Source organism: Heloderma suspectum, chromosome 1, assembly GCF_057233095.1.
Source record: "Heloderma suspectum isolate Gila_16-S chromosome 1, 16-S_ref, whole genome shotgun sequence".
Lineage (NCBI taxonomy): Eukaryota > Metazoa > Chordata > Lepidosauria > Squamata > Helodermatidae > Heloderma > Heloderma suspectum.
This window is the reverse complement of record NC_139458.1, coordinates 415,631,835-415,659,416: the sequence shown is the minus strand read 5'-3', so window position 1 is coordinate 415,659,416 and position 27,582 is coordinate 415,631,835. Positions and strand designations below refer to the sequence as shown.

The following is a 27,582-nucleotide window of genomic DNA, read 5'->3' as shown; positions in this document are numbered from 1 at the left end:
TCAGCACCTGGGACTAGGCTGAATTTTTCACATTGAACTTTTAGGAGCTATGTTCAAGGTGAGTAGCTTCTATTACAATCTGGAGACAAGTAAAAAAGGAAGCATGTTTGAAGAGAAACATGAAAAAACCAACCAGCTTACCACTTGCGTATAATCACAGGGCCAAATCTCAGTGACTGTATGCAAGTAGTAAGCTGGCTGGTTTTTCAAAATAAATGACATACCATCCATTTGCTGATGAGATCATGTTTCGGTCTCATCCCAGTCAGTGGCTGAACTGCTACAAGGTATACCAAAATCAGATCTTCACTTGAGGAAAAAAAAAAATTTCCTTTCAGCCTAGATTATGCAGGTATTATTTTAAAATATTGTCCATATGTGCATTTGTGCTGCAGTAAAGTTCAGTACATGGGTGATCCAGAGAAGTCGTAACTAAAATGACTAAGGGCACATTCCATTGCTTGCTTAGACAGAAAAACGTCTCAAAACTTCCAGGATCGCCCAGCCAGCATGGCTGGCTGGGGCATGCTGGGAGTTGTAGGATGCTTTTTTATCTAAACATGTATAGGATTGTGCCATAAAGCTATTTTCAGCTACCTTAAAGCCAAACAAAAAATCTACACAAAAATAGGTTTACAGTATTAAAGTCCTTTTCTGAATCACTTGGATATTTTTGCATGTTTATATTTTGTGTCTACGAGTAAATAAACTGCATCATAATATATAAATGTTTTAGTAGTGGCCATTAAGGGAGATGTTTGCTGAAATCCAGAGCATATACCAAAGTGTGTTTGTCAGTTGTCTTTCAGTACCTCCTGACAGAATCTCCCAAAACAGCTTTCTAAAAACTCCCTTAACTTTAAAAAAACAAATTAGGACTGCTTATACTGAAAAGCAGCTGTGGAAACTTGTAAATTTGATCAGAGCAACTGGAGTCTATGACCCCCCTGGCAAAGGCGAAGTACAGGCTGAAGGGGCAGGATTGCAGCTTGGGATCGATAGGCATATGGTCAAGGAACACCTAATGACTTTGAATGAGTTCAAATCTCCAGGGCCAGATGAACTGCATCCTAGAGTAATAAAGGAACTCTCAGAACCGCTGTCTATTCTCTTTGAGAAATCATGGAGGATGGGGGAAGTGCCAGATGACTGGAGGAGGGCTAACGTTGTCCCTATCTTCAAAAAGGGTAAAAAGGAGGAACCTGGGAACTACAGACCAGTCAGTCTGACATCAATCCCTGGGAAAATTCTGGAGCAGATGATAAAGGAATCCATCTGGAAGCACCTTGACAACAATGCCGTGATTACTCGAAGCCAACATGGATTTGTCAAAAACAAGTCCTGCCAGACAAATCTGATCTCGTTTTTTGATCAAGTCACCTCCCTTGTAGACCGTGGGAATGCTGTAGACATCATATACCTCGACTTCAGCAAAGCTTTCGACAAAGTGCCCCATGATATCCTGATGAGCAAACTAGCTCAAAGTGGGCTAGATGAAACAATGATCCAGTGGATCCACAGTTGGCTACAGAATCGGACTCAAAGAGTGCTTATCGATGGGACCTTCTCAAACTGGGGAGAGGTAACAAGTGGGGTACTGCAGGGCTCAGTCCTGGGCCCAGTGCTCTTCAACATTTTTATTAATGACTTGGAGGAGGAGGTGCAGGGAATGCTGATCAAATCTGCAGATGACACAAAATTGGGCGGGATAGCTAATACTTAGGAAGACAGAAACAAAATTCATAGTAATCTGGATAGACTGGAGCACTGGGCAGAAAACAACAGAATGACATTTAATAGAGCTAAATGCCAAGTTCTGCACCTAGGAAAAAGAAACCAAATGCACAGTTACAAGATGGGGGATACGTGGCTCAACCACACTACAAGCGAGAAGGATCTTGGAATTGTTGTCGACCACAAGCTGAATATGAGCCAACAATGTGATGTGGCTGCAAAAAAGGCAAATGCTCTTTTGGGCTGCATTCATAGAAGCATAGCTTCCAAATCCCGGGAAGTACTAGTTCTCCTCTACTCAGCACTGGTTAGGCCTCATCTGGAGTACTGTGTCCAGTTCTGGGCACCACACTTTAAGAAGGATGCAGACAAACTGGAGAGGGTTCAGAGGAGGGCAACAAAGATGATCAGGGGACTGGAAACAAAGCCCTATGAAGAGAGACTGAAAGAACTGGGCATGTTTAGCCTTGAGAAGAGAAGACTGAGGGGAAATATGATAGCACTCTTCAAGTACTTGAAAGGTTGTCACAGAGCAGAAGGCCAGGATCTCTTCTCGATCATCCCAGAGTGTAGGACACGGAATAATGGGCTTAAGTTACAGGAAGCCAGATTCTGGCTGAACATCAGGGAAAACTTCCTGACTGTAAGAGCAATATGACAATGGAACCAATTACCTGGGGAGGTGGTGGGCTCTCCCACACTGGAGGCATTCAAGATGAGGCTGGACAGCCATTTGTCAGGGATGCTCTGACTTGGATTCCTGCATTGAGCAGGGGGTTGGACTCGATGGCCTTGTAGGCCCCTTCCAACCCTACTATTCTATGATTCTGTGAGGAGAGATGATCCTTTCCCTTGGGGCTATTTTTCCAGACAAAATGATCCCTGGCTCCTCATAGGGGAAACATACAGGGATGTATCTTGTCAGCCCTGGGTGGGAAAATAGCAGGGGGAGACTATTATGATCAAAAAAGGGAATGGGTTCAGCACCTCATTCCGCCCTGCTTATTGCACCAATCAAATTCACAGCCCTCCACAGCTTTTCAGTTTTGTTTTAAGTTGGGAGATTGCTCCTTTGTCTTACACAGATAGTTTGGTTTCGCCCTTAGGCATTTGGCACAAGTGCAGCTGAAAGCAAAACTATAGAGAAATTGGAGGATGGGAGGGATTGTATTGCATGTGTGTGTGTGTCATAGCTGTTGTACATAGATTTGAATTGGAGCATATTAGTAAAATCACTGTAGGAAATACCAACACGGCCAGGAAGGAAGGAAACTTCTCTCTCTTTCCTGTTTCATAAAGTTTGGGATATTCTGGCATGCTTTGTAATAAGTTAGTGCCTACATTGGGGTGGGAGGGTGGGGGACAAGGAACTATTGAGCGAGCTCTGTGACAGGTTAACTTAGACTTCCCCAACTTCCCCAACCTGGTGCCTTCTAGATGTTTTGGATTATACCCCTCAGCATTCCTGACCATTGGCCATGCTAACTGGGGCTGATGGGAGTTGAAGTCCAAATTATCTTGAGGGCACCAAGTTGGGAAAGGCTGACTTAGACCATCAACAATTTTAATATCAGAAACTAGGATTAGCAATAAAAGCTGTGTGTCAATAGAAAAATGGAGAGTGGGTTTTGGAAAACTGGCTTTAAAAGTTGAACATGCTAGAATTAGATACAGGTTTTCAGCCTACCTCAGGCTACTTTTAAAGCAAAAAATGTAAATTCTACTTCAACATACAGTATTAAACTTCAGGTTTTAAAATTGCAAACAAATTCAGTTGTACTACTAGAAGAGTAGATATTTATCAGGTGAAGAAATAGTAGGCAGAGCTTGAGACCCAATGCATTTTTTTCTTTCAATAGCTTATATTTATATGGTGGTTGAACTTCAGTGCTGTTCAGTGCATTTTGGATTTTATGGGCAGTATGCCAGAAGGAGTATTCAATTGCAGTAAAGAGTGCACATGTTTACTAGCCCTGCTGCAATTACTCCAACAATAGATTCGCATGGAGATGTTATGCAGGTAAAGTTTTTCCTGGCATGAAGATGAAATGGTGAGGAAAGCTTGGAACTGCTAAACCTTGATGTGCCAGGCTGCTATTAAAGCAGAAGAGCAGGGCCAGTAGAAAAGTTGGCAGTTATAGGTGAAGGTATGCTTGGCTTTTAGACAAAGTAGAGGAGAGTCACCTTCACATGCACAAATGCCTGTATTTTCCTGTGAGGCTACCTGCTGACTACTAATGCTTTTGGTGAGCAATAATGACTCCAAATATGTGAATTCCTTGCCATTGCAGTGCAACTACTTTGGGATCATGACTGTGTATAATTAGGGCAAGAGGACAACTTTTTTTAAGGACTGTTATTGGTGTTTCATAATAGTTTATTATACTCTGCTACTGTACAGAAACATAGGGATGGCACTGCACATTTGTAGATAGGACAGGACTTCTGCTTTGCTTCTGTACAAGTACAGACATGTCTACTCTGCAGTTAATACAGTCTGATTCTTCCTATTTTACAAATAGTAAATTGATTGCAGTATGTTCCTTTTGCTGAAGTGAAACCATCCTTCAAAAATGTTTAAACTCTGGGATTTATTTTTCTCTCACGCCCATGTATGTAACAAGCTCCTCATTCCCCAGTCTTTTTTCCATTACTGTTGCATTTCTCTTGTTGTCTTCTCTCTCTCATGAATGGTATATTTCTATCTGTAGGCAATGCTGGCAGACCTAATAACCTCACTTGGAAGTTCACATGTTGTCACCACAAACTGATCTGTGGAAACAATAGTGACGCATCACTCTTTTGCTCTTTTCCCACATGGGATGTGAAAGATTTACAGGCAAAAATTCTGTTAAGGAATTCTCATGTTTGCCACCTAAAGTGAATGTATGGGGGAGGGATACATTTGCAGAGGAAAAGTGGTTGATGGTAGGGGATGATTTATCTTTCCCCCCAATCTTAGTGCTAGCTTGGGAGAAAAGCATGGGACATGGGGGGGGTGAGGGAAGGAAGCAAGGGTTAAGCTCCCATCTGCCACTTCTCCCCTCCAAATGCCTCCACATTATTTGCATTACTGGTTAAACCTATGTGACTGACACACCAGTCTTTTCCAGGCTGCAATTTTCAGCTTAAGAAATATTTCCTCAATACTATTTTGCTTCCCGTTAGCTATTTGTTTTGGCTAAACTTCTCTGGCTGTTTAGTATGTTTTATATTTAGCTCCGTCCCGTTTTTCATGCCTTTATTTTAGACTATGTAGCTTTCTTGTTCAGCTGGCAAAGCATCACACACCTGATTTGACACACACAAAAATAACGTGCAGAAGGGCTGTTCCGTAATGAAATGTTGTGATGAGTCATTTGGTTTACTGGGTTTTATACAGCCTTTTGGTTTCCTCATTCATATTGGGGAAACCTGAGTAGAATGCACAACTAAATGTTACCACTGATAACAATAGTAAACTCACAAGAGACTTCAGAAAGTGCGAGTGGCTGTCAAGGTCTGTTTTTGTTTCCTATGCACCTGCTTCCCTGGATTGAACTTGCAGATTGTTTTGATTTGGGTATTTCTTCATTCCACTGTTGTGTCAGTCCAAGCACTTGCAGAACATCATGCATGTGGAGTCGATCAAGTCACAGAAGTTAACCCTTGGGGGAAAAGCTTACTTGAGAGAATTACAGCTATCCCATTATGGACTATCTGTGTGGTTGGGCACTCCCACGGCACCTTTAAAGTTCCTGTGCATCAGTGACCTTGGCAAATTCAGCATGTCCTATATCAGCTGAGATTCTGAATACTTACTACATTACTGCGCAGGATTGTAACGCACAGTAAACTCCATTGTGAAGTCTCAAAAGATAGTATTATGCCAGCCTTGCATCTTACACCAGTGTCTCAGGTAAATAATATCTGCACAATGATTAGAGATTGGCTGACACTCCTTTCTTGCAAGCCGTTCTTCTGACATTTGTGTAATAGCTATCTTTCATTGCCTTTCATTGTTCCTTCGCTAGCTGCCTATGTCTGCTCAATTACACACGACCCTCTTTCTTGCCATGTGCTCTTATTTCAGCCCCATGGCTCTATTTTAAATGATGTAGCTCACTGAAGCCTTCCTTCTAATCTGGACCATGGTTTGGGGCATATTCTGACCTGAATTGTTAGTTAGGTCTTGAAGGGAGCAAAACTTTGCTCAAAGTCCTTGGTGTTTTGGTCAAGACTTTAGACTTATTCAGGTGTTTAGAAATTGAAACAGTGGAGGGGATATTGGGATGGATGCACTGGCCCTGCTGTCCCTGTGTTGATGATCTAGATTGATGGGGAGTGTCTGAAGAGAAGTTGTAACTATGTTCGGCTGAACAGGGTTACAGCCCTCAACATGATTGGGAACCAGTTGTGCAGGTAGTTAGGATGTTGTACTGGGACTTGGGAGACCCAGGTTCTAGTCCCCACTTGGCCATGAAGCTCACTGGGTGACTTTGGGTGAGTCACTGACTCTCAGCTTAACTACCTCACAGGATTGTTGTGAGGATAAAATGGAGAGGAGGAGGAGCATGTACGCATCACCTCCTAGAAACCCCTGGCAGCATTGCCCACCCCTGTTGTAAAGAGCCTTTGAGCAGCCGCCTTTTGGATCACACAGTGAGGGTTTATGAAAGCTAGAAGGCCACAACCTTTGAAGACATGCCCATGTGCAGGGAAGATCTGTGAGTGGATTTTCTTGACTGGGAGAAATTTCTCTTCTAATTTGAATTGTCTGCATGGCTACAGACTCCTTGGCTTCAGCCAGGCAAAATCACTTTTTCTCCTTTGCTGGGGCTTTTGGCAAATCGCTCATCACAGATGTCTGGACTGTAACTCCCATCAGCCTCAGCCAGCATGGCCAATAGTCAGGAATGCTGGGGGTTGTAGTTCAAAACATTTGGAGGACACCAAGTTGGGGAAGGTTGGCCTGAGCGATCCTAACCAAGAAAAAAAGGCATATCTTATGAAGTCTTTCTCACCTTCAGGAACTGTTTTCCTTCTATTTTTCTATACAGTTGCAAGGAATCTATTCCTAATAGAGACAGAATTTGCAGTGTGGTCTGGTCTTAATGAATTGCAAGCTTTCTTTAGGATGATCGTGAAAAGTGTACCTCATTCCTCTTCACTTCCCAAGTCTTAAGTTTCAGTTTTTCTCCAGAGCTTCACCTCCCTCTTCCAAAAGACCTGCAGCTGCACTTTGACTGTGTGCCTCCATTTGGCTTCATCTGTTCTTCTTGAGAATCAAGCTTCCAAACATGCAGGCAGCTGGCTGCAAAAGCCTTTTGAATTGGTGGTTCTTGTTGACACAGTTCTTTTCAGTGATAAAACTTTCCTTAAGAGTTTATGCATACATGTGATGCTGGTGATTACTTAAACCATGGTTAAATAATGGAGAATGGGCCGTGGGATTGTACAGTGCCTCTCCCAGAAATCTTCGGCTATTGGGTGGTATAGAAATATAATTAATTAATTCATTAACAGCATAGATGTAATACTGTCAGTTGCTTAACATATGTTAGATCGTTCTTGCTGATTCCCCTCACTGTGTTTAACTGTAATTAGTCCATACATTGGCACTGATAGACCATAGATAGTTTCAGATCATGATTAACACACGAGCCCTGGTTAGGTCTAAAACTCTGGTGCCAATGTAATGGTGTGAGCACCTCTGCACCTAGCTTCTGGTTGGTTAACTGTGGTTAAGAAATCAGCATCATTGCATATGCACCACTCCTAAGAAACTATCACTGAAAAGTGCTGGATCAGTAAGAACCACCTAGGATGGTTAAACAATTGCCAGGGTTTCCTGTGCGCTGCCCTTAATTGGTACTGCTCAAACACAACCACAGTTTAATAGGGGTGTATTCAGTATGGTTTTGGACTGTGCTTTTTATTCTCTGTTAACCTGCCTGGAACTTGAACAATAGCTTCCCTCTTTTCCCATCCCCAGCTTTGCTGCTTGGTTCACTTTGTGTTTTCTCAGTTTGTACTAAACTGAGTACTGTCAGTCTGTACCAAATTCAAACAAGTGCTTCATTTTCTACTGCCAAAATGAGGCGATATTATCTAGCATTCCCTGCAGCAGAACGTATATCCGCAGCAAGCGTGCTTCCCACAAGTAACTGTGAATGATGTGCATGTTTACTCAGAATTAAGTAAACCTAAGTGAATAAGGGCGCTATTCTATGACAGAAAAAGTCCTGCAACTCCCAGCATTCCCCAGTCAGCCATTTATAACCTCCCCCATCCTTATATCCCCTTCATGGATCACTGCCTTGTTGTGGCGAAGGGGCTTGCGTAACTCAGTGAAGCCATAAGCTATGCCGTGCAGGGCCACCCAAGACGGACAGGTCATGGCAGAGAGTTCTGACAAAATGTGGTCCACTGGAGAAGGAAATGGCAACCCACTCCAGTATTCTTGCCAAGAAAACCCCATGGAACGTATCACAAGGCTAAAAGAGATGACGCCGGAAGATGAGCCCCTCAGGTCGGAAGGTGTCCAATATACTACTGGGGAAGAGCAGAGGGTATTTCCAAGTAGCGCCAGAAAGAGTGAAGCGGCTGGGCCAAAGCTGAAAGGACACTCAGCTGTGGATGTGTCTGGTGGTGAAAAGAAAGTCTGATGTTGTAAAGAACAATATTGTTTAGGAACCTGGAATGTCAGATCAATGAATCAAGGTAAGCTGGAGGTGGTCAAACATGAGATGGCAAGATTGAACATCGACATCTTGGGAATCAGCGAACTAAAATGGACAGGCATGGGCGAATTTAATTCAGGTGACCATCATATCTACTATTGTGGGCAAGAATCCCTTAGAAGAAATGGAGTAGCACTCATAGTCAACAAAAGGGTGGGAAAAGCAGTACTGGGGTACAATCTTAAAAATGATAGAATGATCTCAGTACGAATCCAAGGCAAACCATTCAACATCACAGTAATTCAAGTCTATGCCCCAACCACTGAGGCCGAAGAAGCTGAGGTTGATCGGTTCTATGAAGACCTACAACACCTTCTAGAACTAACACCAAAAAAAGATGTCCTCTTCATCATAGGGGATTGGAATGCTAAAGTAGGAAGTCAAGAAATCACTGGGATAACAGGCAGGCATGGCCTTGGTGCACAAAATGAAGCAGGTCAAAAGCTAATAGAGTTTTGCCAAGAGAACACGCTGATCATAGCAAACACTCTTTTCCAACAGCACAAGAGACGACTCTACACATGGACATCACCAGATGGTCAATATCGAAATCAGATTGATTATGTCCTTTGCAGCCAAAGATGGAGAAGCTCCATACAATCAGTAAAAACAAGACCTGGAGCTGACTGTGGCTCAGATCATGAGCTGATTCTTGCAAAATTTTGGCTTAAATTGAAGAACGTAGGGAAAACCACTAAACCATTCAGGTATGACCTCAATCATATCCCTTAAGAATATACAGTGGAGGTGAGGAATAGATTTCAGGGATTAGACCTGATAGACAGAGTGCCTGAGGAACTATGGACGGAGGTCCGTAACATTGTTCAGGAGGCAGCAACGAAATCCATCCCAAAGAAAAAGAAATGCAAGAAAGCCAAGTGGCTGTCTGATGAGGCTTTACAAGTAGCTGAGGAAAGAAGGGAAGCGAAAAGCAAGGGAGATAGGGGAAGATATATCCAACTGAATGCAGAGTTCCAGAGAATAGCAAGGAGAGACAAGAAGGCCTTATTAAATGAACAATGCAAAGAAATCGAGGAAAACAACAGAATGGGAAAGACTAGAGATCTCTTCAAGAAAATTGGAGATCTCAAGGGAACGTTTTGTGCAAAGACGGGCATGATAAAGGACAAAGAAGGCAGGGACCTAACAGAAGCAGATGAGATTAAGAAGAGGTGGAAAGAATACACAGAAGAACTATACAGGAAAGATCTGAATGAGCCATGATAGTGCGGTCACTTAACTTGAGCCGGACATCCTCGAGAGTGAAGTCAAGTGGGCCTTAGGAAGCATTAGTAACAACAAAGCTAGTGGAGTTGACAGTATTCCAGCTGAGCTATTTAAAATCCTAAAAGATGATGCTGTTCAAGTGCTGCATTCAATATGCCAACAAATTTGGAACACTCAACAGTGGCCACAAAACTGGAAAAGGTCAGTTTACATTCCAATTCCAAAGAAGGGCAACGCCAAAGAGTGTTCAAACTACCGCACAATTGCGCTCATTTCACATGCCAGAAAGGTGATGCTCAAAATCCTACAAGCTAGGCTTCAGCAGTATGCGAACCGAGAACTACCGGAAGTACAAGCTGGGTTTCGAAGAGGCAGAGGAACTAGAGATCAAATCGCCAACATTTGCTGCATCATGGAGAAAACAAGAGAATTCCAGAAAAACGTCTATTTCTGCTTCATTGACTACGCTAAAGCCTTTGATTGTGTGGATCACAACAAACTGTGGCAAATTCTTAAAGAGATGGGAGTACCAGACCATCTTACCTGTCTCCTGAGAAACCTGTACGAGGGTCAAGAAGCAACAGTAAGTACCAGACATGGAACAACTGAGTGGTTCAAAATTGGGAAAGGAGTACGACAAGGCTGCATATTGTCACCCTGCTTATTTAACTTATATGCAGAGTACATCATGAGAAATGCCAGGTTGGATGAATCAGAGGTCGGAATTAAGATTGCTGGGAGAATTATCAACAACCTCTGATATGCAGACGATACCACCCTAATGGCAGAAAGCGAAGAGGATCTAAAGAGCCGCTTCTTGAGGGTGAAAGAGGAGAGTCCAAAAGCTGGTTTGAAACTCAACATTAAAAAAACTAAGATCATGGCATCTGGCCCTATCACTTCCTGGCATATAGAAGGGGAAGAAATGGAAGCAGTGACAGATTTTACTTCCTTGGGCTCCAAGATCACCACAGACGGTGACTGTAGCCATGAAATTAAAAGACGCTTGCTCCTTGGGAGGAAAGCTATGGCAAACCTAGACAGCATAGTAAGAAGCAGAGACATCACCTTGCCGACAAAGGTCCGTCTAATCAAAGCTATGTTTTTCCCAGTAGTAATGTATGGCTGTGAGAGCTGGACTATAAGGAAGGCTGAGCGCCGAAGAATTGATGCTTTCGAACTGTGGTGCTGGAGAAGACTCTTACGAGTCCCCTGGACTGCAAGGAGGTCAAATCAGTCCATCCTAAAGGAAATCAACCCTGAGTGCTCATTAGAAGGACAGATACTGAAGCTGAAGCTCAAATATTTTGGCCACCTAATGCGAAGAGAAAACTCTCTGGAAAAGACCCTGATGCTGGGAAAGACTGAAGGCAAAAGGAGAAGGGGATGGCAGAGGATGAGATGGCTAGATAGCATCACCAATGCAATGAATATGAACTTGAGCACGCTCCGGGAGAGAGCGCAGGACAGGAAGGCCTGGCATGCTATGGTCCATGGGGTCACGAAGAGTCGGACATGACTGAACGACTGAACAACAACAACCATCCTTATATAACCTCCAAGTATCCTTGGGTCTGTTATATATTTATCACATTTATATCCCACCTTCTGTGGAATTCAAGGAAGCATACGAGATAGGCTTCCATCTCAGCTTTGACCAGAGCTGCTTAGTTTCATGAAGGTTGCCTTATCATGTGCTTTCAGACCTGTGTGCTCAAGGGAAGAAGACTGAAGAAGTGCAGGAAATCCAGAAGAATAACCCAAATTTTCTTGTGTCAGTCTTCTGAATCAGGCAGTTGTGGCTATTTGAATTGTATTCCCTTTATATACAGCTACACTTTCCATTAGGTATTCCCCCACAGAAGTAGTGTCTTGGAATTTTGGCCTGGTTCATACATGTAGAGGAAAGGTGACATTTTTCATGTAGTGGAAGAGAAAGCATGCTCACCTCCAGCTTGCCATGCACATACAATTATGTATGCCAGAGCTGCTCCATGTGAGTGCCTAATTTGCATGAATCTTCCCCCTTGTTTGAAAAGGAAGATCACATGAATTTGGTGTCTCTGCAGAACACCAGTCTCTCTCTCTCTCTCTCTCTGTCTCTCTTTCATCTACGTTTTGTTGGGGAGGGGACCATGTAGACATCATATAGAGACTGTATCCCTGTTGTCCGAACTGGGTGTTAGGTTATTCTTTCGGATTAATTTGTTTTCTGTGTACTCTATTACATGTCTTCATTTTTTTTGTTTTTAAATCTTATTTGAAACACAATGGCAACAACAGACAAAAGCAAAAAAGGAGGGGGAAGTATTATGCGTCTTTGTGTCAGCTTTTGGTGGCATCACCATATTTTTGGCATCCCATATGGTAGACTTCACTGTAAACAGTGGGGGAGATAATTACCTATTGATTCTATTCAGTCTTTCTGCTGCCTTTGCTACTCAAGTCAGGCTTGCCTTGGAAGGGAATGCATTCATTCTTTTCCCCCACTACCTAAAATAAACTGTTTATAGTTTTGAAAGCAAATTTTTGAAAGGCTAATTTTGGAACAATCCCGTACATCTAAGATAAAAATCAGAGGCTGTTGTAAGAGTGCCTCTGCAGGAACTGCAGGCATGAAACTGATTTCCTCCCATCTTAGTATGTAGAGATGGAGGGGAAGTGCCATGGTCTTATCGCAATCCCATTAGGTGAGTCGGGCAAGGGCATGGCCAAACTACAACAGCTGCTGCTCTCCTTCCTTTGCTTAGTCTCTGGAAATGTCAGCTACATTCTCTATGGAGCTAAACCTTTGCTTGACTTGAAAACTGAGGGGAGGTATTTCATGGCATGTTTAACAGTTTGGCACTAGGTGAGTTGCACCTCCTTCTGGGTTTTTTTCAAGTGCTCTACCTTAGTGTATTTCCCAGTTGAAACAAATACCAGTTCAGTGATATAAGAGAATACGTCGTGCCTCTGGTCTTAACATGAAAAAAGAGTCTTGTGGTGCATTAAGTGTAACAGATTTACTGTGGTATCTGATATAGCGAGCTCTAGTTCATGTCTAGTCCATGAAATTTTATGCCACAATAAATCTGCTAGTCTTTAAGGTGCCACGAGACACCCTTTGTGTTTGTTGCAATACAATTATCCCTCTGAACCTGTCTTCTCAGGTTCCCTCGTACACGTGCCTGTATGATGCATATAGTTAAAAGCATACGTTTGTTGCATGTGTCCATGACATTTTCGAGTGTACACCCATAAAACATTGTATACCTTAGAAACGTAATGTGTGAGGTGGCCTATAGTTATCTGAAGGCAATGTTTTCTAAATAAGAGTAGAAAGAAAAATACCTGGCATGACTGTCCCATCCAATTAGCCTCTTTGTTTCCCTTCAGCATGTGAGCTTTCGCCAAGATTGAGCGCAGCCAATGTGCCTGCCATGCTTTGCGTTACGTGGCTGCATCTCTTCTAATATATCTGCTTGCATATATTTATACCCAAACTGAACCAGTGGGTGTTTACACAGGTGGAATCACTTGAGAATAATTTAGAGGTTCACTAGTTCATTAGCTCTGGCACAGATTGCCTATAGCTTTATTTAGCTTCTTGGCACAAACTACACCAAATCACTGGTTTCTCAGATAAATTATAGCTACCAGATTTCATCCTTTGGGAATCTCTAACATTTTGGGGCCTCAACAATTTAGACAATGACACAATTATACTCCAAGAATACCATCCTGTTTTTGGCTTCTCCTATTTTTTTTCCCTTCTGCGTGCTCTACCAGATCTCATAAATTATATACCATTTGTTTCTTGTAACAAACCTCACATTAAGCTTAGTGGCAGTGAATTAAGCAGTGTAGAACAAGATTAAATATAGTGACAGCTGCTCTAGACCCAGTGATAAAGACGCCTAGCATTTACTTCTAGTTAACAGCATGCAGAAAACTGGGAGCCAGCCCCTATGGGCAAGTGTGGTTAGTTGCTGAGGGAGACATGAGCTTTTCATGAGCGTCCTTCTAGAATAGGTTAGACCAGAAGGTGGAATGCTAAAACATCCCAAACACAGTATAGGGGAATCAGTGCACATTTGTTTGTACAAACTATCCCCTAGGAGGTTGAAAGCATGCTGTAATGGCCCCGTGTTCCCTCCATATTTTGTGAAGGGAATCCATTTGAACAGATGCACCTGCATGAGCATAAACAAACACTCCGGTAATCAGGGTAGTGCCTGAAAATGGTGGTGAGGAATGGAAATAGAAAAGAGACAGGCAAACAGACATATACACCGGTGAAGTTTCATTTAACGTGAATAGAATGTTCCACTTAACACCGTGCATGATTACTAAGGACATTGACTCACTGACTAGATCTTAACTGCATTTACTTAGAAGGTTTTGTTTAGGATTAAAGTGCAACACTGTTGCTTACACCCCACCTTTTGTATCAGGCCTTTTGTACCAGGGAATGTTTGGCCATCCACATGTTGTTGGACCACAACTCCCATCATCCTTCAGCATTGCCCATGTTGACTGGGGCTGATGGAAGTTGCAGTCCAATAACATCTGGAGGGCCACATGTTCTCCACCCGTTACAGCAGAACACACTGTTCAATTTTGAATGCCTCCTGAAATGGCCTGCAGCTGAGTGTCAGTACCTCTTTAGATAAGGTACCATGAAATATGCACATTTTGACCTGGTTTGCATGTAACAATAACCCATTGGTTTAAAAACTAATGGGTTGTCATTACGTGTGAACAGCCCTTTTATGTTGATTGCTATCAGTACTGCTGTTAAGAAGTTTGTTGTTGGGTTAACTGCTGGGTTGTTAAGCCCCTAAACAATCCAGCGGTCTGGGTTTGGACGTCATGCTCAGTAACCTATGAAGGAGCCGATTATGGGTTGTTGAGTAAAAGCAAAAGAGGTGGGTGTGCTGCAGGGAGCAACAGCCCATCATTTTATAAACCAGTGGGTTGTCGATACATGCGAACAGCTGCTTTATTTGTTTACTATTAATTCTCCTTTTAAGAGCAGTATTATGTAAATATTGAGTGCTCAAAACACACTGCATACGCTGTGTTGGTAATCCTTATAAGAAAGAACCTTGCAAGGTAGGCCAGTGTTATTATCCCCCCCCCCCAAATATTTAAAAAAACATGGTGAATGTGTGTGAAAAGCAGAGATAGTGGGTTGTCCTCAACTGAGTTCATGGGTGAGCTAAAATGAAATCTGGGGGCTTCCAATTCTGAGCTCAGGCTCTTCAAGAGCTTGTGCACTGTAGTGGCTAATCTGGAGGCTGGTTCACACATGCATATACATCACATGACTTTTCTGCACTTGAATACTGTACACTTAATGACTGGCAGGTGAATGCGTACATGTCTTAATTGCAAAGGATTGTGCTTAAGGTGAGCCTAAACTATGAAAATTCTGTCTGTGTTGGTATATTTGAGATGACTCATTCGTACATTGAAGCCATAAGTTGCAGTCATCAAGTGGTGAATGTAGGAAGCTGCCTCATACCAGGTCAGACTACTTGCTCATCTAGCCCAGTATTGTCTAGTCCGGCTGGAAGAGGCTCACCAGGGTTCCATTGCCTGCTAGCTAACCCTTTCAACTGGTGATGCCAAGGATTGAACCTGGGACCTTCTCCATGCAAAACATGTGTTTGACCACTGAACTGTGGTCCCTCCCCTATGTATGTAAACATAAAAGATACAGTCTGTCTTGGGTTAGATGCTGACAACTGGGCGCCTAAATTACAATAGGCCTGCCAAGGGAAAAGGGACTCAGAGCAAGAGAGAGCATGTTTTCTTGCTCGTATTTTTCTTTTTTTCTTAAAGAAAAGTAAAATAAGGGTAGTCTAGTTTTAATCGTCTATTTGTGAACAGAGGCTAATATTCACAATATGTATTGACTTTGCAATTTTATTAAAGTTGTGTCATGTGTGTATAATATATATTAATCTTGGGCAGTATCCTACCTGGCACTACTGTATAATCCATCAATTCTGGCTGCTTGAGCTGCTATCATAGCTGCCTGCAGTGCCAGCATAACAGTGGTACCGTGTTGTGCTTCTCACTGGTGTAACTGTTACAATTCCTTATCCTAAGCGCTTTTGCACTAGCACAGCAATTCCTAGGGATGGCCTATAAATGTAGTAATTATTACTGCCAGACAGGAAAGCTTCATGAGTTAAAATAATCTCTCATTTCCTCTTACAGGGTTTCTTGGATTACCAAGCAGTAAACCATCAGATCGTAATTTTGCGCCTGTTGCATTACATCGTCCGCCTCATATGGAGAATGCAGTGACTAATGCTTCAAGAGGCAATTGGAATTGTTTACTTGTTTTCAGCAATAGCAACCATGAACAGTGTCTCTGGATGCAGTTAACAGGTCCTTCCTGTCTTTAAGAAACATCCAGCAAATTAAAAGGAGCTGGAGGACTCCATATCAAGCAGTGTTGGCCTTTTTTGTTTTGAGAAAAGCAAGTTAACAAATTACAATGGATTTTTGGAAATGGACCACCTTTTTTAAAAACAAGATTTTGTGTGAGAGTAGAGCTGACATCATTTGGTTGCTGAAACTCTTTTTTAAAACTGTATAATATAAAGCTTTCAAGAAAATCATTGAATCATGTTGTGTTCATGTTTGGAAACATGTAGATTGCTCTTATATCTTGCAACAGAACTGACTGAGCCAGCTACTTTGTAAAGCTGCGTTAGCTTTTATATTAAAGAAGACTTACTGTACAGCTTTTTAAAAAAATATATTCTCAAGCAGTGGGAGACCAGACTCTGGTAACAGGTCCTCCATTCATTCCAGAACAAGAGCACATAATCGTAAAAGAAGCTGGTGAAGGCAAAATGGAAAAGGTTTGAACTGGCACTTTTGGTTATTCAAAACAACAACAACACGCCCTTATGTGCCACCTAAAATTCAGCTCTCCTTGTACGTAAGTCTTACACACAGAAGAAGTTTGCAAAAAATATATACACCCATCTGCCGTGTAAGCATCATTTCAGATCTCCTGTTGTGCAAAGCTTCCGTCTCTTGCAGCCCGGAGGGAGAAATCTTGAATTTGCTTGGAAAGTTGAGATTAAACTGTGAACATTTTAATGGTCCAAATAATTACACCAGGTTGCCTTCTACAATTTTCTTCCTATATTATTTGTATAGATAAACATGTATATTCTAGAACATATACTGAAGTGTGGGATGGGGTGGGGGGGCAATGTAGCAATAAGTCATTGCATGTGGGTGAAAGCAGTTCCTACACCTGTGCAATATTGCCCCAAGTTGTTACAACAGGGTCCTACTGCATAAGTCCAGGCACTGTTTTGATCCTCACTTTGGTATTTTACTTTTGTTTAAATCCAGTTTTGGTGTCTTTGTTTTTAAAGCACTCTGGATTTTGTTATTGCTGCCTTTGTTCTTGAAGTATATTGTAATGAGAGATGACCGAGCAACCATAATGTGGAATGTATAAAGACTACTGACTCGCTGCATGGGTTTGAGGTCAACAGCAGCACAGTATTCAAATTAATCAGAGGATCAAAACTCCAAAAGACAAAGTAGGAACAATATAGCTCTCCCATGTTTTGTGATGTTCTTAATCAGCGCTATCGGTGATGTGCAAAGGAAAAAAAGCAAAATTCTGAACCAAGGGTAACCCACTACAAACAGTTAAATTGTGTAACCTTAATCAATTATGCAAATTAAGCAAATTGTTTCTGTAAGCCATAGGGAGGGGTAAGGATGGTGATTCCCAAGCTGTGGACGGGGCACAGTAGTATGCCGGGGTGGGGCTGCAGTGTGTCTTGAAAAATAAGCCACCATGTTAGATGCCTGTTGGACTGAGGAAAGGCCCATGTAACATGGATTGCCACTCCCTTTCTCTGCCAATATATGGGAAGAGAGATCCTGATTGAGGGAAGGAGTCACTAGATCTCTGATTCAGCCCATTGCAAGAAGGATGCCAGCCCATTTATTGCCAGAGTTGATTAAGAAAATAGATATGTAAAAGTGAAATGCCTCTAATTTTAATCCAGGAAGGAAAATTGGCATTGTGCCCCAGGTATCAAAAGTTTGAGAAACACTGGTAAGGACCTAATCAAAGTTCTGAAACTCCCCATGGAAATCTTGCCCAGCAATCCTTCGCCTGCAGAGAGTTCATCAGACATTGCGAAGACACTTTCAGGTTTATCCTTGCATCCAAAAGGGTTAAAAAGTTGCTTTCAAAAAAGAGCTGAAATTCTCAGGATACTGAATTCTGAACCCTATACAAAACTGATAAAAGAATCAAGGTATGTGAACAGCCCCAATCTTAATAAAAGCTAACCAAAAGACAAGAGAATCAAGTAAAAGTCCACTAAAGTAGCCAGTAGCCAGCATTTAGCACAGATGTGTATGCGGACTTTTTATTAAACAAAGCTTTTGCTTATGTGAAATCCATCACACTTGGTGATTTATTAAAAATATACTTACTGCAATCATGTGCAGAAGTTAAGTCCCACTGAATTCAGTAGTGCTTACTCCCAGGTAAGTGGGTGCAGGATTGCAGCCAAATTGCTTTAGTCTTTGACTTTTGATACGTCATGGATAGTAGTAAAACTTTAAAAGATGTCACTAAGTAGGTGATGCATTTAAAGAAAACCCAGATCTGGAAGTGACAATTTTGTAGGAGGAAAACCAAACAAGCAATTAACCTGTGCTGCACCACATTATGGTAAAGTGGTTCATGTATGGATCAGTTTTTCAGTTTTTACTTTTCCATGGGAGGTAACTGTAAGATGAGCTTTCTGAAAGTGTGTATTTGTTTAAAAGGTTCTGTGTATGTAAGTGTCCCTTATCCTGCTCTGCCCACGTATTGGCCATTGATCAGTTACAAAAAATGGTGCAGAGACTTTGCATGAAGCAGTGGTTCAATTCAATCTTACTTGAAACACGTTTCCAAATGCTATGCTACTTATTTCTGGTTTCACCTGCACCACTGAAAATGTCGTGACTGCTTTTGAAAAGTTGCACTCTTTGTTGAGCTGTGTTGAAGCCATTCAAAGCGCTATTATATAATCTAGAGTTTTGTCTATCCCTCTGTATTCTATCATATATCCTGGACTCCACCCTCTGCCTGGGATACATGGTTAATTCACCTCATGTAGACACATCCCTGTTCTACAGAGGTTCTGAAGACCAGAGGATCAGAATACATGTTAAGTTGTGCCTAGCTGCCTGATAGGTGAGTGGTAGGGTCAATGTTGATAGGGCTGATCACCCGTTCAAGACAAGGGAGGAGGGAAGGATGTGTTATATTCCATTCCCTGCCCCGTCAAAGAGGCAAGTGGCTCATTCCAAGCTGATAGCGCTGTTGACGGGCACGGCATGCATGTTTCCCAGCTGACTATTGGGAACTGCACACACATCCCCAAGTTTTGGATCCAGAGCCATTCCCAGCTGCTGCACATGCAGCCTCTTCTGGAGCTTGCTGTTCCAGGTTCAACAGGGAAAGCATATACGCAAGTCTGTTACTTCGTATGCATAGCTCTTGCTAGGTCAGGCTGTTCATCTGAAGGCAAAAATGGCTGCGAGGCTAACAAGGACATGGCCTTGGTAGCTTTGTAGGTACATTATTTTCTTCTTTGCTAGTTTTGGTCAACAGCTTTGTGTTTTAATTTGTTTTGTTTCTTTAATCTTAAGCAGAAATGTTAGCATCGCTAATAGGAATTTGGCCTATATAATTGCATGTTACCCACAAAAGGCTGGTTTATTGGAAAAGGCAAGGAAGTGGATTTTAACATCTAGCATTATGCTGCTTAAATTGATACTGTGCAATAGGGACTTTTCATGGCATCCCAAAAGCCAGAACATAAAGACGTCCTTTCTGTTCCAGCTTTAGTAACATTGATACACAGCTTTTAAACACAAACCCACTTTTCCTGGTTGGGAGTTTGCCAGTAATCCTGTCTGTACGCCATAGGAATGTAGACATCCCGTATTTCAATTTGGCCATGTTTTCAATGGGAATGATTAGAAGTCTCTTTAAGGCCAAACTGACTCATGTTGGTTGTCACCACTGACCCAACATGATGCTTTCTAAAATTCTATTTGGGACTAGAATTCATCTTTCAGAAATCACCAAAGCACATTTTCTATTTAGAGTGTAACCTTTGTTCATGCTTTTTTATTCGGAGTGCTCTAGTTTTAATTCCTTTCAGTATAAGCTCCTCCTATAGACATAATATCGGTGGTTGGATTCCATGGAGTTCTCTGCACGCACCTGAAGCAGGAGGACTTTGTTAATTTCTTCCATAGTGACATGCTGTTCCTGATGAGGGTTTTTTTAAGGCGGGAGGGCTTAGTGGAATAAGGAGCTGCTGCGGGGAGGGGACCCCAGTGCATGAGCAGCAGCTTATGCACGGCCCTTTGGACCCCACCCCAACCTTTTCTCCCCCCTTTCTTATAAGGCTCGGCTGGCCCAGTGCCTTGAGATGTGTACACATTCATATGTGTTAACTGCTAGCATGGGAGTGCAATTAGCTTGCTGCCATGGCTTCAGGCAAATTTATTGCAAGCCTAATATTTTTTAAAATTCTGTGAATTATAACGTAAACAGTAAATGACAAGATATTGGCACTGTGTGGCCCAAACCCAAGCTCTCTTGTTTTTCAAGAAATCTCTACCAGACATTAATCTATATAAATATATATCTATAAATATATATACCTGTCTTAAAAAGCTAAATCAAGCAAGACCCATTTGGTTTTTCACAGTTCAATGCAGGTTTTGTGCCTTGACAACCCCACTGTGTCCACAGTAGACCTGTGGGTTTTTAAAATCTTTTGTGTCAGTTAATGTATCTAACCTTGTCTTGTAGAGGCATTTTTAAAAACTTTTCTAGAAATCCTTTTTTTAAAAAAAATTCCTGCCAAAACATTTTATGAAGAATTTTCTTTGGTTGTGGAGAAACCAGATTCAAATTTCTTCCTAGAGAAAATGTATCTACTAAGACTTTATGCTTTCTTTCTTTCTTTCTTTCTTTCTTTCATTCAATGACTGTAAATATTTTGAGTATTTATTAGATTAGAGCAGTTGTTCTTCTCATCTGAGCCAAATGTTACCTGTGTGCAATGTTTCTTCTTTTCTTACTATGTCATGTAAGATTTTTTGTATAATAGCAGAAGTAAATTTCTCTAAAAATGTTTTTGTAGAATTGACCTTGTTAAATACTGTAGATTCCTTTTTTCTTTGTAATTAATGCACTCTACTGTTTCATAATGCTGTAACTTGTAGAAATGTATATTTATTTTCTGCTTATTTAAGTCCTTGTAAAGTCTCTTTTCCTTTGAATTTTACTTCGTATATATGAAAATAGTGATTGATCAGTTTAGAGCACTGTCTACTAGTTTCAGATAGATGATGCTATTTTAGATATCACTTTAACCCCCTTGGTTTTCTACCTGCCCTCTTGCCACCTGCCCTATCTTGTTAAGGTGTTCAAATATGAAGTGAAGGCAGGGGTGGGGATTCAAATGTGTGATTGGGGAAAAATTGCACATACTCAAGGCTCCAGCATCTCATTTGTATCTTTTAATTTGAATTTGTTCCAAATAAGTCTGTGGAGACTGAAGGTGGCTTACAAAGAAGTTTTACTAAAGCAACGTGCAGTGCTCTGAGCTAGTCAGTCTTTAAAAATGATAAATGTGTCCTGAGAACTCGCACATGCCATGTGTCCACAGAGAACTCGGCTTCCCAGGCATCCCATCTTAAAAGTAGATTTATGTAGAGAATTCGTTAGATGCCAGTTTTCACAACCTTGTTGGTGCTTCCTGTTTCTTCCTTCAATTGTGCTTGCATTAAGGGTTGTTAAGACCTCATCCCTTGACCTCAGTTTACGTAGCACAGGATATGTCTGTTACCTCATGAACAAGACGTACCTGCAGTTTACTCAAGAACTACTAAATTTTTAGGGAAAGAGTGAAATTTTGCACCCTGGTTTAAACACCACTAGTTACTGTATGGCAGCACCTCGTCATCAGGTACAAACATCAATGTAGCACTGATCTTGTACTGATTAATCACTAATGTGTTTGATAGAACCCAGCATATGTAGCATTTTTATTGCAGTTTCCCTGGCTTACTTGTGTTTTGCACTGATGAAATTGGACAGGGTAATTGCCACTTTACTTGTGCAATACTGCTGTAAATAACTGCAGATCTTTTTTTAAGATGCAATCTTTTATGTTCTTAATAATGAATTTTATATGAATAAAACTTTCAACTATTCATTGTGTAGTTTATTTCTCTTTTATTTAACAATGGATCTTTTTACAAATTTTTTTTTGCAATTACACATCCATGTATACACACAAAAAGGTATGAACTGGACTTGAATATCTGGATGTTGTATTTGCACAGAAGTTTAAATTTCCATAAACCTCTCTCAAAATGTGCATAACCAAAGAATCCTTATGATGAATCATTCAAGTATCAGAGCAGTTTGCCAATGCCATCTCTCATACCTCTAGGGTTGGATCCAGATTTAGGCATATGAAACTGGGCTGCTAGAAGCAGACGTCCCAACCTCTCCTCCTGATGGCAGCCCCTCCAGCCCCATGAAAATGGCACACCAGCTGAATTGGGGTGGGGGAATCCCCCCAAAACAGGCACCTTTTGTGAGCAGAGCTCTTTTATCTATAGAATGCAGATACTGGATCCAATCCCTAGTATTCAACTATTGTTGGGGCCTCCTACAGAACAGAGCACCTAAAGCAATCATAAAGTCAAAGCAACTGGATAGAGAGACATTTTTCTCCATGTCTCATAATACTAGAACTTTTGTTTTAATTTTTAATTTGCAATTATAACAAAAGAGACGGGGGGGAAAACAGCAACTGAAAAATGACAAAAGATACACTCTTACTGTTTACAACACCATTAATAAAAAAGCAAATACTAGAGCTAAAGGTTAGCCAATTAATTTGATTAGTAGTGGGGTCAGGCCAAAACAAAGGAAGTACTTCATGGAGAGCATAAATAACAAGGAATGCACTAGCACAAGATACGACATCCACTAGCTCAAGATGGCTTTAGAAAGACATTGGACAAATCAGTGGAGGGCAGGTTTGTCAACAGCTGTTAGCCATGTTTGCTAAATGGAAACCATGTCCAGAAAAAATATGCTTGTGATTAGTAGATGCCAGAGGCAAACAATAGGGAACGGCTCTCATCTCAACAGGCTGCTTGAGAGCTTCAAAGGCATAGACTGGACACTTCTTAACAGTACTGGGCCAAATGGACTGTTGGTCTGAGCCAGCAAGCTGCTGCTTGTGTTTTTAATATCTAAGATACGAAAGTACCTCCAATGAAGTCGGTGTATTAATTACAATCAGAACAGGGAACCACAAACATCTCACTTTCCATTTAGGCCTTGTTTACTACATTCATATCCTGCCTATTCCACTTACCTGAACTGCTTGGTTTTAAAAATTAACAGTTAATTAGAATTCTATAATAAAGGTACAATCATTTATCAAAGCTTATGTTGTCAATACATCCTTGAAACACCCGTCTACCCTAACCCCCGCATTCCCTGTGCTCACAGTACAGCTTGAAATCTTCCTGATAAAACTATAAAAGGACTGTGTTCAAAAATAAGGCAGATATAGCCACAACAATGCAAAAAAGAAGGGGGAAAACAAAGCTAAAGGGCAGAGATTATGGGCTGGATCCAGATTTAGCCATACTTCGAGTTGACCCTTTAAAATTAATGGGATGTAAGTTATGACCACCTTAAATCTCATTTATTTCAATGGTTTATGCTTAAGTATGATTAAATCACTCTAATCCAATGTGTAACAATTCACAAAGTGGGCTCATGTTTTCATAGGATCCATGCTGGATCAGACTAGGTCCATCTAGTCCAGCATTCTGTTCACACAGTGGCCAAACAGCTGCCCAAGGGAAGCCCATAAGCAGCACATGAGTAAAACAGCACCTCCTGCCCATGTTCCCGAGCAACTGGTGTGCATAGACATACTACCTCTGATACTGGAGGTAGCATACAGTCATCAAGACTAGTAGCCACTGATAGCTTTATCTTCCATAAATTTGTCTAATCCCCTTTTAAAGCCATCCAAAGTGGTGTCCATCACCACATCCTGTGGTAGCGAATTCCATAGTTTAACTATGCTCTGTGTGAAGAAGTACCTCCTTTTATCTGTCCTGAATCTCCCACCAATCAGCTTCATGGGATGACCCAGGGTTCTAGTATTTTGAGAGAGGGAGAAAAATGTCTCCCTATTCACTTTCTTCACACCATACAACATTTGGTACACCTCTATCATGTCTCGCCTTTTTTCTAAGCTAAACAATCCCAGCTGTTGTATCCTTTCCACATTGGGGAGTTGCTCCAGCCCCTTAATCATGTTAGTTGCCTCTTCTGAACTTTTTCCAGCTCTAGAATGTCCTTTTTTAGTGCAGTGACCAGAATTGTACACTGTATTCTAAGTGTGGTCGCACCATAGATCTCTATAAGGAGAGTATGATCTTGGCAGTTTTATTTTCAGTTCCTTTCCTAATTATGCCTAACATGGAATTTGCCTTTTTCACAGCAGACGCACACTGGGTTAACATTTTTGTTGTGCTGTCCACCACAGTCCCAAGATCTCTTGCTTGGTCAGTCACTGCTAGCTCAGATCCCATCAGTTTATACGTGAAATTGGGATCCCCCCCCAGATTAAGCCTTTCTTCCCATATCTCCAGTGAATTGCCCAAGAATCTGCTATTTGCCCCAAAGCAGTTAAGTTTTACCCCATGGTGCAAACAGCATTTAGGAGATGACCTAATTTTCATTGGGAAAACAGCAGAAGGTGAAGAAGCTGTTAAACTCACTCAACCGCTGAGGTCCCAATCTGATTGTGGGAGATGTGGCTGCTTTTACTTTTCGGGGTGGGGAAGTGGGAGATTTGATCACAGATCTCCCAACATTACATCTAGTTTTGTCCTAAGCCTGCATTTGGATGTACACTTCCCTGAGACTGAACTTAGGGGAACTAACTAAGCAAGCATGCATAGGATTAAAATGCACATTATGTAAAATGTGCAAATATATGAACATGTGCTTAATTTGCGTCACATATTCAAGTCACAGTATTCAGCATTTCTTTGTGCAAAACTGGGGTTGTCTGCTTTTGATCAACATTTATTTAATTATTTTTTTAGCACACACACAATCTTGACATGGGGGTCAGAAATAAAGAGATCCACACCAGTTCAGTGGAAGACAACCATTCTGATGTAATGGAAGCACAATATGCTGCAGCATCACAGGAGTGAAGGAAGACCCATATCCAGTAACAGAGTAATGCATGCAGAATCGTGTAATTCCAATACCATTGGATTCCCATACATTTGCAGCATCCTTCTCCCTGGGGAACTGTAAGCACAGGAGCAGACATGTTGCTGCCTGTGGCATTCAATGTTTTCTAGACCAAGGTAGAAGAATACAGCCATTGACATTAATATTGGGGAGCAAACCAAAATAATTCTCTCATATTCCAGGAATAGGCCACAGTGTCCTAATGCTTCTATAAATGGATTAGTAGAAACTATTACCTCTTCTGCATCAGAACAGAGGGCCAAGATTGTTCTTGAGAGTAGTCCAGCTCAATTAATCCAAAGATGGGGGGATCGGTGACCAGGAGGAAGGTTTTTCAGGAATGCTGCTGCTGCCTGTAACAGACATGAAAGAGGGCTTTATACTATGACCACATCCAGTTCTACAGTGTCTTGAGAGCCTCTCATCTTCTTGCCTGCTTCATCTAAACTGAGTGCCAATTACACTGTCAAGGCTGTTTAGATACATGTAACCTGACTGTTGAATATAACTTAAAATGAATGCTTCTGGCTTCTTACATAGATGACTACTAGCTAAGCTGAACAAGCAAGCCCCTTCATGTTTTCATGTGATCATTTTCATGTTTGAGGGCTTAATCAGAAAGACCCAGATTGAGTAAAGGAGCCTCTGGACAATTAGGGGCTCTCAAGTAATGTCATTTTGATCAGGAAATCAGTGCCGATGTAAATGAAAGGTTCCTTATCACTCTCCATAAACAGAGGAATTGTTAGTGCAAGTTGCAGGGATTACAAAGAGCTCTGAAAGGCCCTCTCCAAATTGGGGGCATGGCCATTAAAATGGCAAATGCAGTTCAATGTAAGCAAGTGTAAAAGTGATGCATGTTGGGGCAAAAAATCCCAACTTCACTTATATGCTGAGGGGATCAGATGACTGACTAGGAAGGAGATCTTGGGGTTGTGGACAGCTTGATGAAAATGTTGACCCAGCTGTTAAAAAAAAAAAGGCACATTCCATGTTGGGCATAATTACAAAAGGAATTGAAAATAAATCTGCCAGTTGAAATAGTGTGCACAGTTCTAGCCATTGCACCTCAGAAAGGATACTGTAGAGTTGGAAAATGTGGAGAAAAGGGCACCCAAAATGATTAAGGGGCTGGAGCAACTCACCTTTGAGGAAAGGTTAGGAAAAAATGAGTATGGAAAAACATCATAAGAGGTGTACAAAATTATGCATGGTGTGGAGAAAGTAGATAATGCTAGAACCTGGGGTCATCCAATGAAGCTGAATGGTGGAAGATTCAGGACAAATAAAAGGAAATACTTCCTCACACAGTGCATAGTTAAACTACAGAATTAGCTAACACAAACTCATGGAGGGTAAGGTTATCAATGGTTACTAGTCCTGATGGCTATATATTACCTCCAGATTCAGAGGCAGTATGGCTCAGTATACCGGTTGCTCAGGAACATGGGTGGGAGGGTGGTGTTGCACTCATGCCATACTTGTGGGCTTTCCATAGGCAGCTGGTTGGCCACAGTATGAACATAATGCTGGACTAGGTAGGCCTTTGGCCTGATGCAACACAGTTCTTCTTATGTAAGCTGGGAGGGAGGGAGGCTATAGTGGGGAATTGGTGGGGGGACAAAAACTTACACGGCTCCTCCAGCCTATCATCCCCAGTATATACAACTCATCCCCACATTACCATCAGCTTGAGAAACACAAGAGGTGTAGCCTGCCCATAATGTTCACAGGCATGTCCTAGCTGATGCCTTCTGCATCTATGCAAGGTCTCTGGGTGGGGGTATTCTTACTCATTTTGTATGGTGAGGGAGGGGCAACAGACAGACTGTACGCCCTGAGTGTGATTGTTTTGTGCTGCTCTTGGTCTGTCAGCACCATTCCATCCCTACACAGTGTACCAGCCACTACGAGAGGTCCTTGCTTAGCCATGAAGGACCTTACGACCTGTTCTCAGTGCACATACTTTGCCCCTTCCCACCCAATATTTCCAGTTTCTCATTGACATACATTCCCAGGCCCAGTTCTGAATTTGTGGCTGTTGTCCCAGCTGCCATTGTTTCCCTACACTCAGCTGCAGGCATGTACAATCTCAGGGGACCATCTGCGTGTGGGTTGTGTGCTCTGTACTACATGCAAGTGCTCTCTGGGAAGAAATCATAACATGTCAAGCTGCCTTAGATGGATCTTTGACTTCATTTATCTGTTTAATCAAGAGCAAAGGAGCTCCCTCTTCCCAAATAGGAAATTAACCAGGCCTTGATGTGAAACTAACAAGGTGACCTCATCTGAGGCCCATCAAGCAACTTAGCAAAGTTGTTTTTGACTGTTGCTAACCAGCCAGAGGGCAATTAAGAGTTAAGCAGGAAAAAAGCCCAGTCACAGGGCTAAACCACTAGCCCACAAAATTAATTTGTATTATGAACACAGTATCTGGGGACAATCCTCACTCTCATAAGGTGCACATGGAGGCAACAGGGCTTGGTTAATTTCCTATTTGGGAGGAAGGAGCTACTTTGCTCTTGATTGAACAGA

General features: G+C 41.7%; 1 protein-coding gene and 1 long non-coding RNA gene across 12 annotated transcripts in view; one reads left to right on the top strand and one right to left on the bottom strand.

The window, feature by feature from the left end:
* Positions 1-25,903, top strand: part of BCL2L11 (BCL2 like 11) — a 54,869-nt gene extending 28,966 nt beyond the window's left edge. For all 5 annotated transcript variants that reach the window (XM_084829112.1, XM_084829111.1, XM_084829113.1 and 2 more), the window contains one exon: positions 15,894-25,903. In XM_084829112.1, coding sequence (XP_084685238.1) covers positions 15,894-15,983 — 90 coding nt within the window. In that variant the 3' untranslated portion in view covers positions 15,984-25,903. The remainder of the gene's footprint in view (positions 1-15,893) is intronic.
* Positions 1-27,582, bottom strand: part of LOC146360202 (uncharacterized) — a 237,175-nt gene that overhangs the window by 102,716 nt on the left and 106,877 nt on the right. For 5 of the 7 annotated variants that reach the window (XR_014786956.1, XR_014786955.1, XR_014786957.1 and 2 more), the window contains exon 3: positions 25,284-25,400. This is a non-coding gene — a long non-coding RNA (uncharacterized LOC146360202). Of the gene's footprint in view, positions 1-20,685; positions 25,401-27,582 lie in introns of those variants that run through there. The other 2 variants (XR_014786953.1, XR_014786958.1) reach the window with 1 other exon arrangement.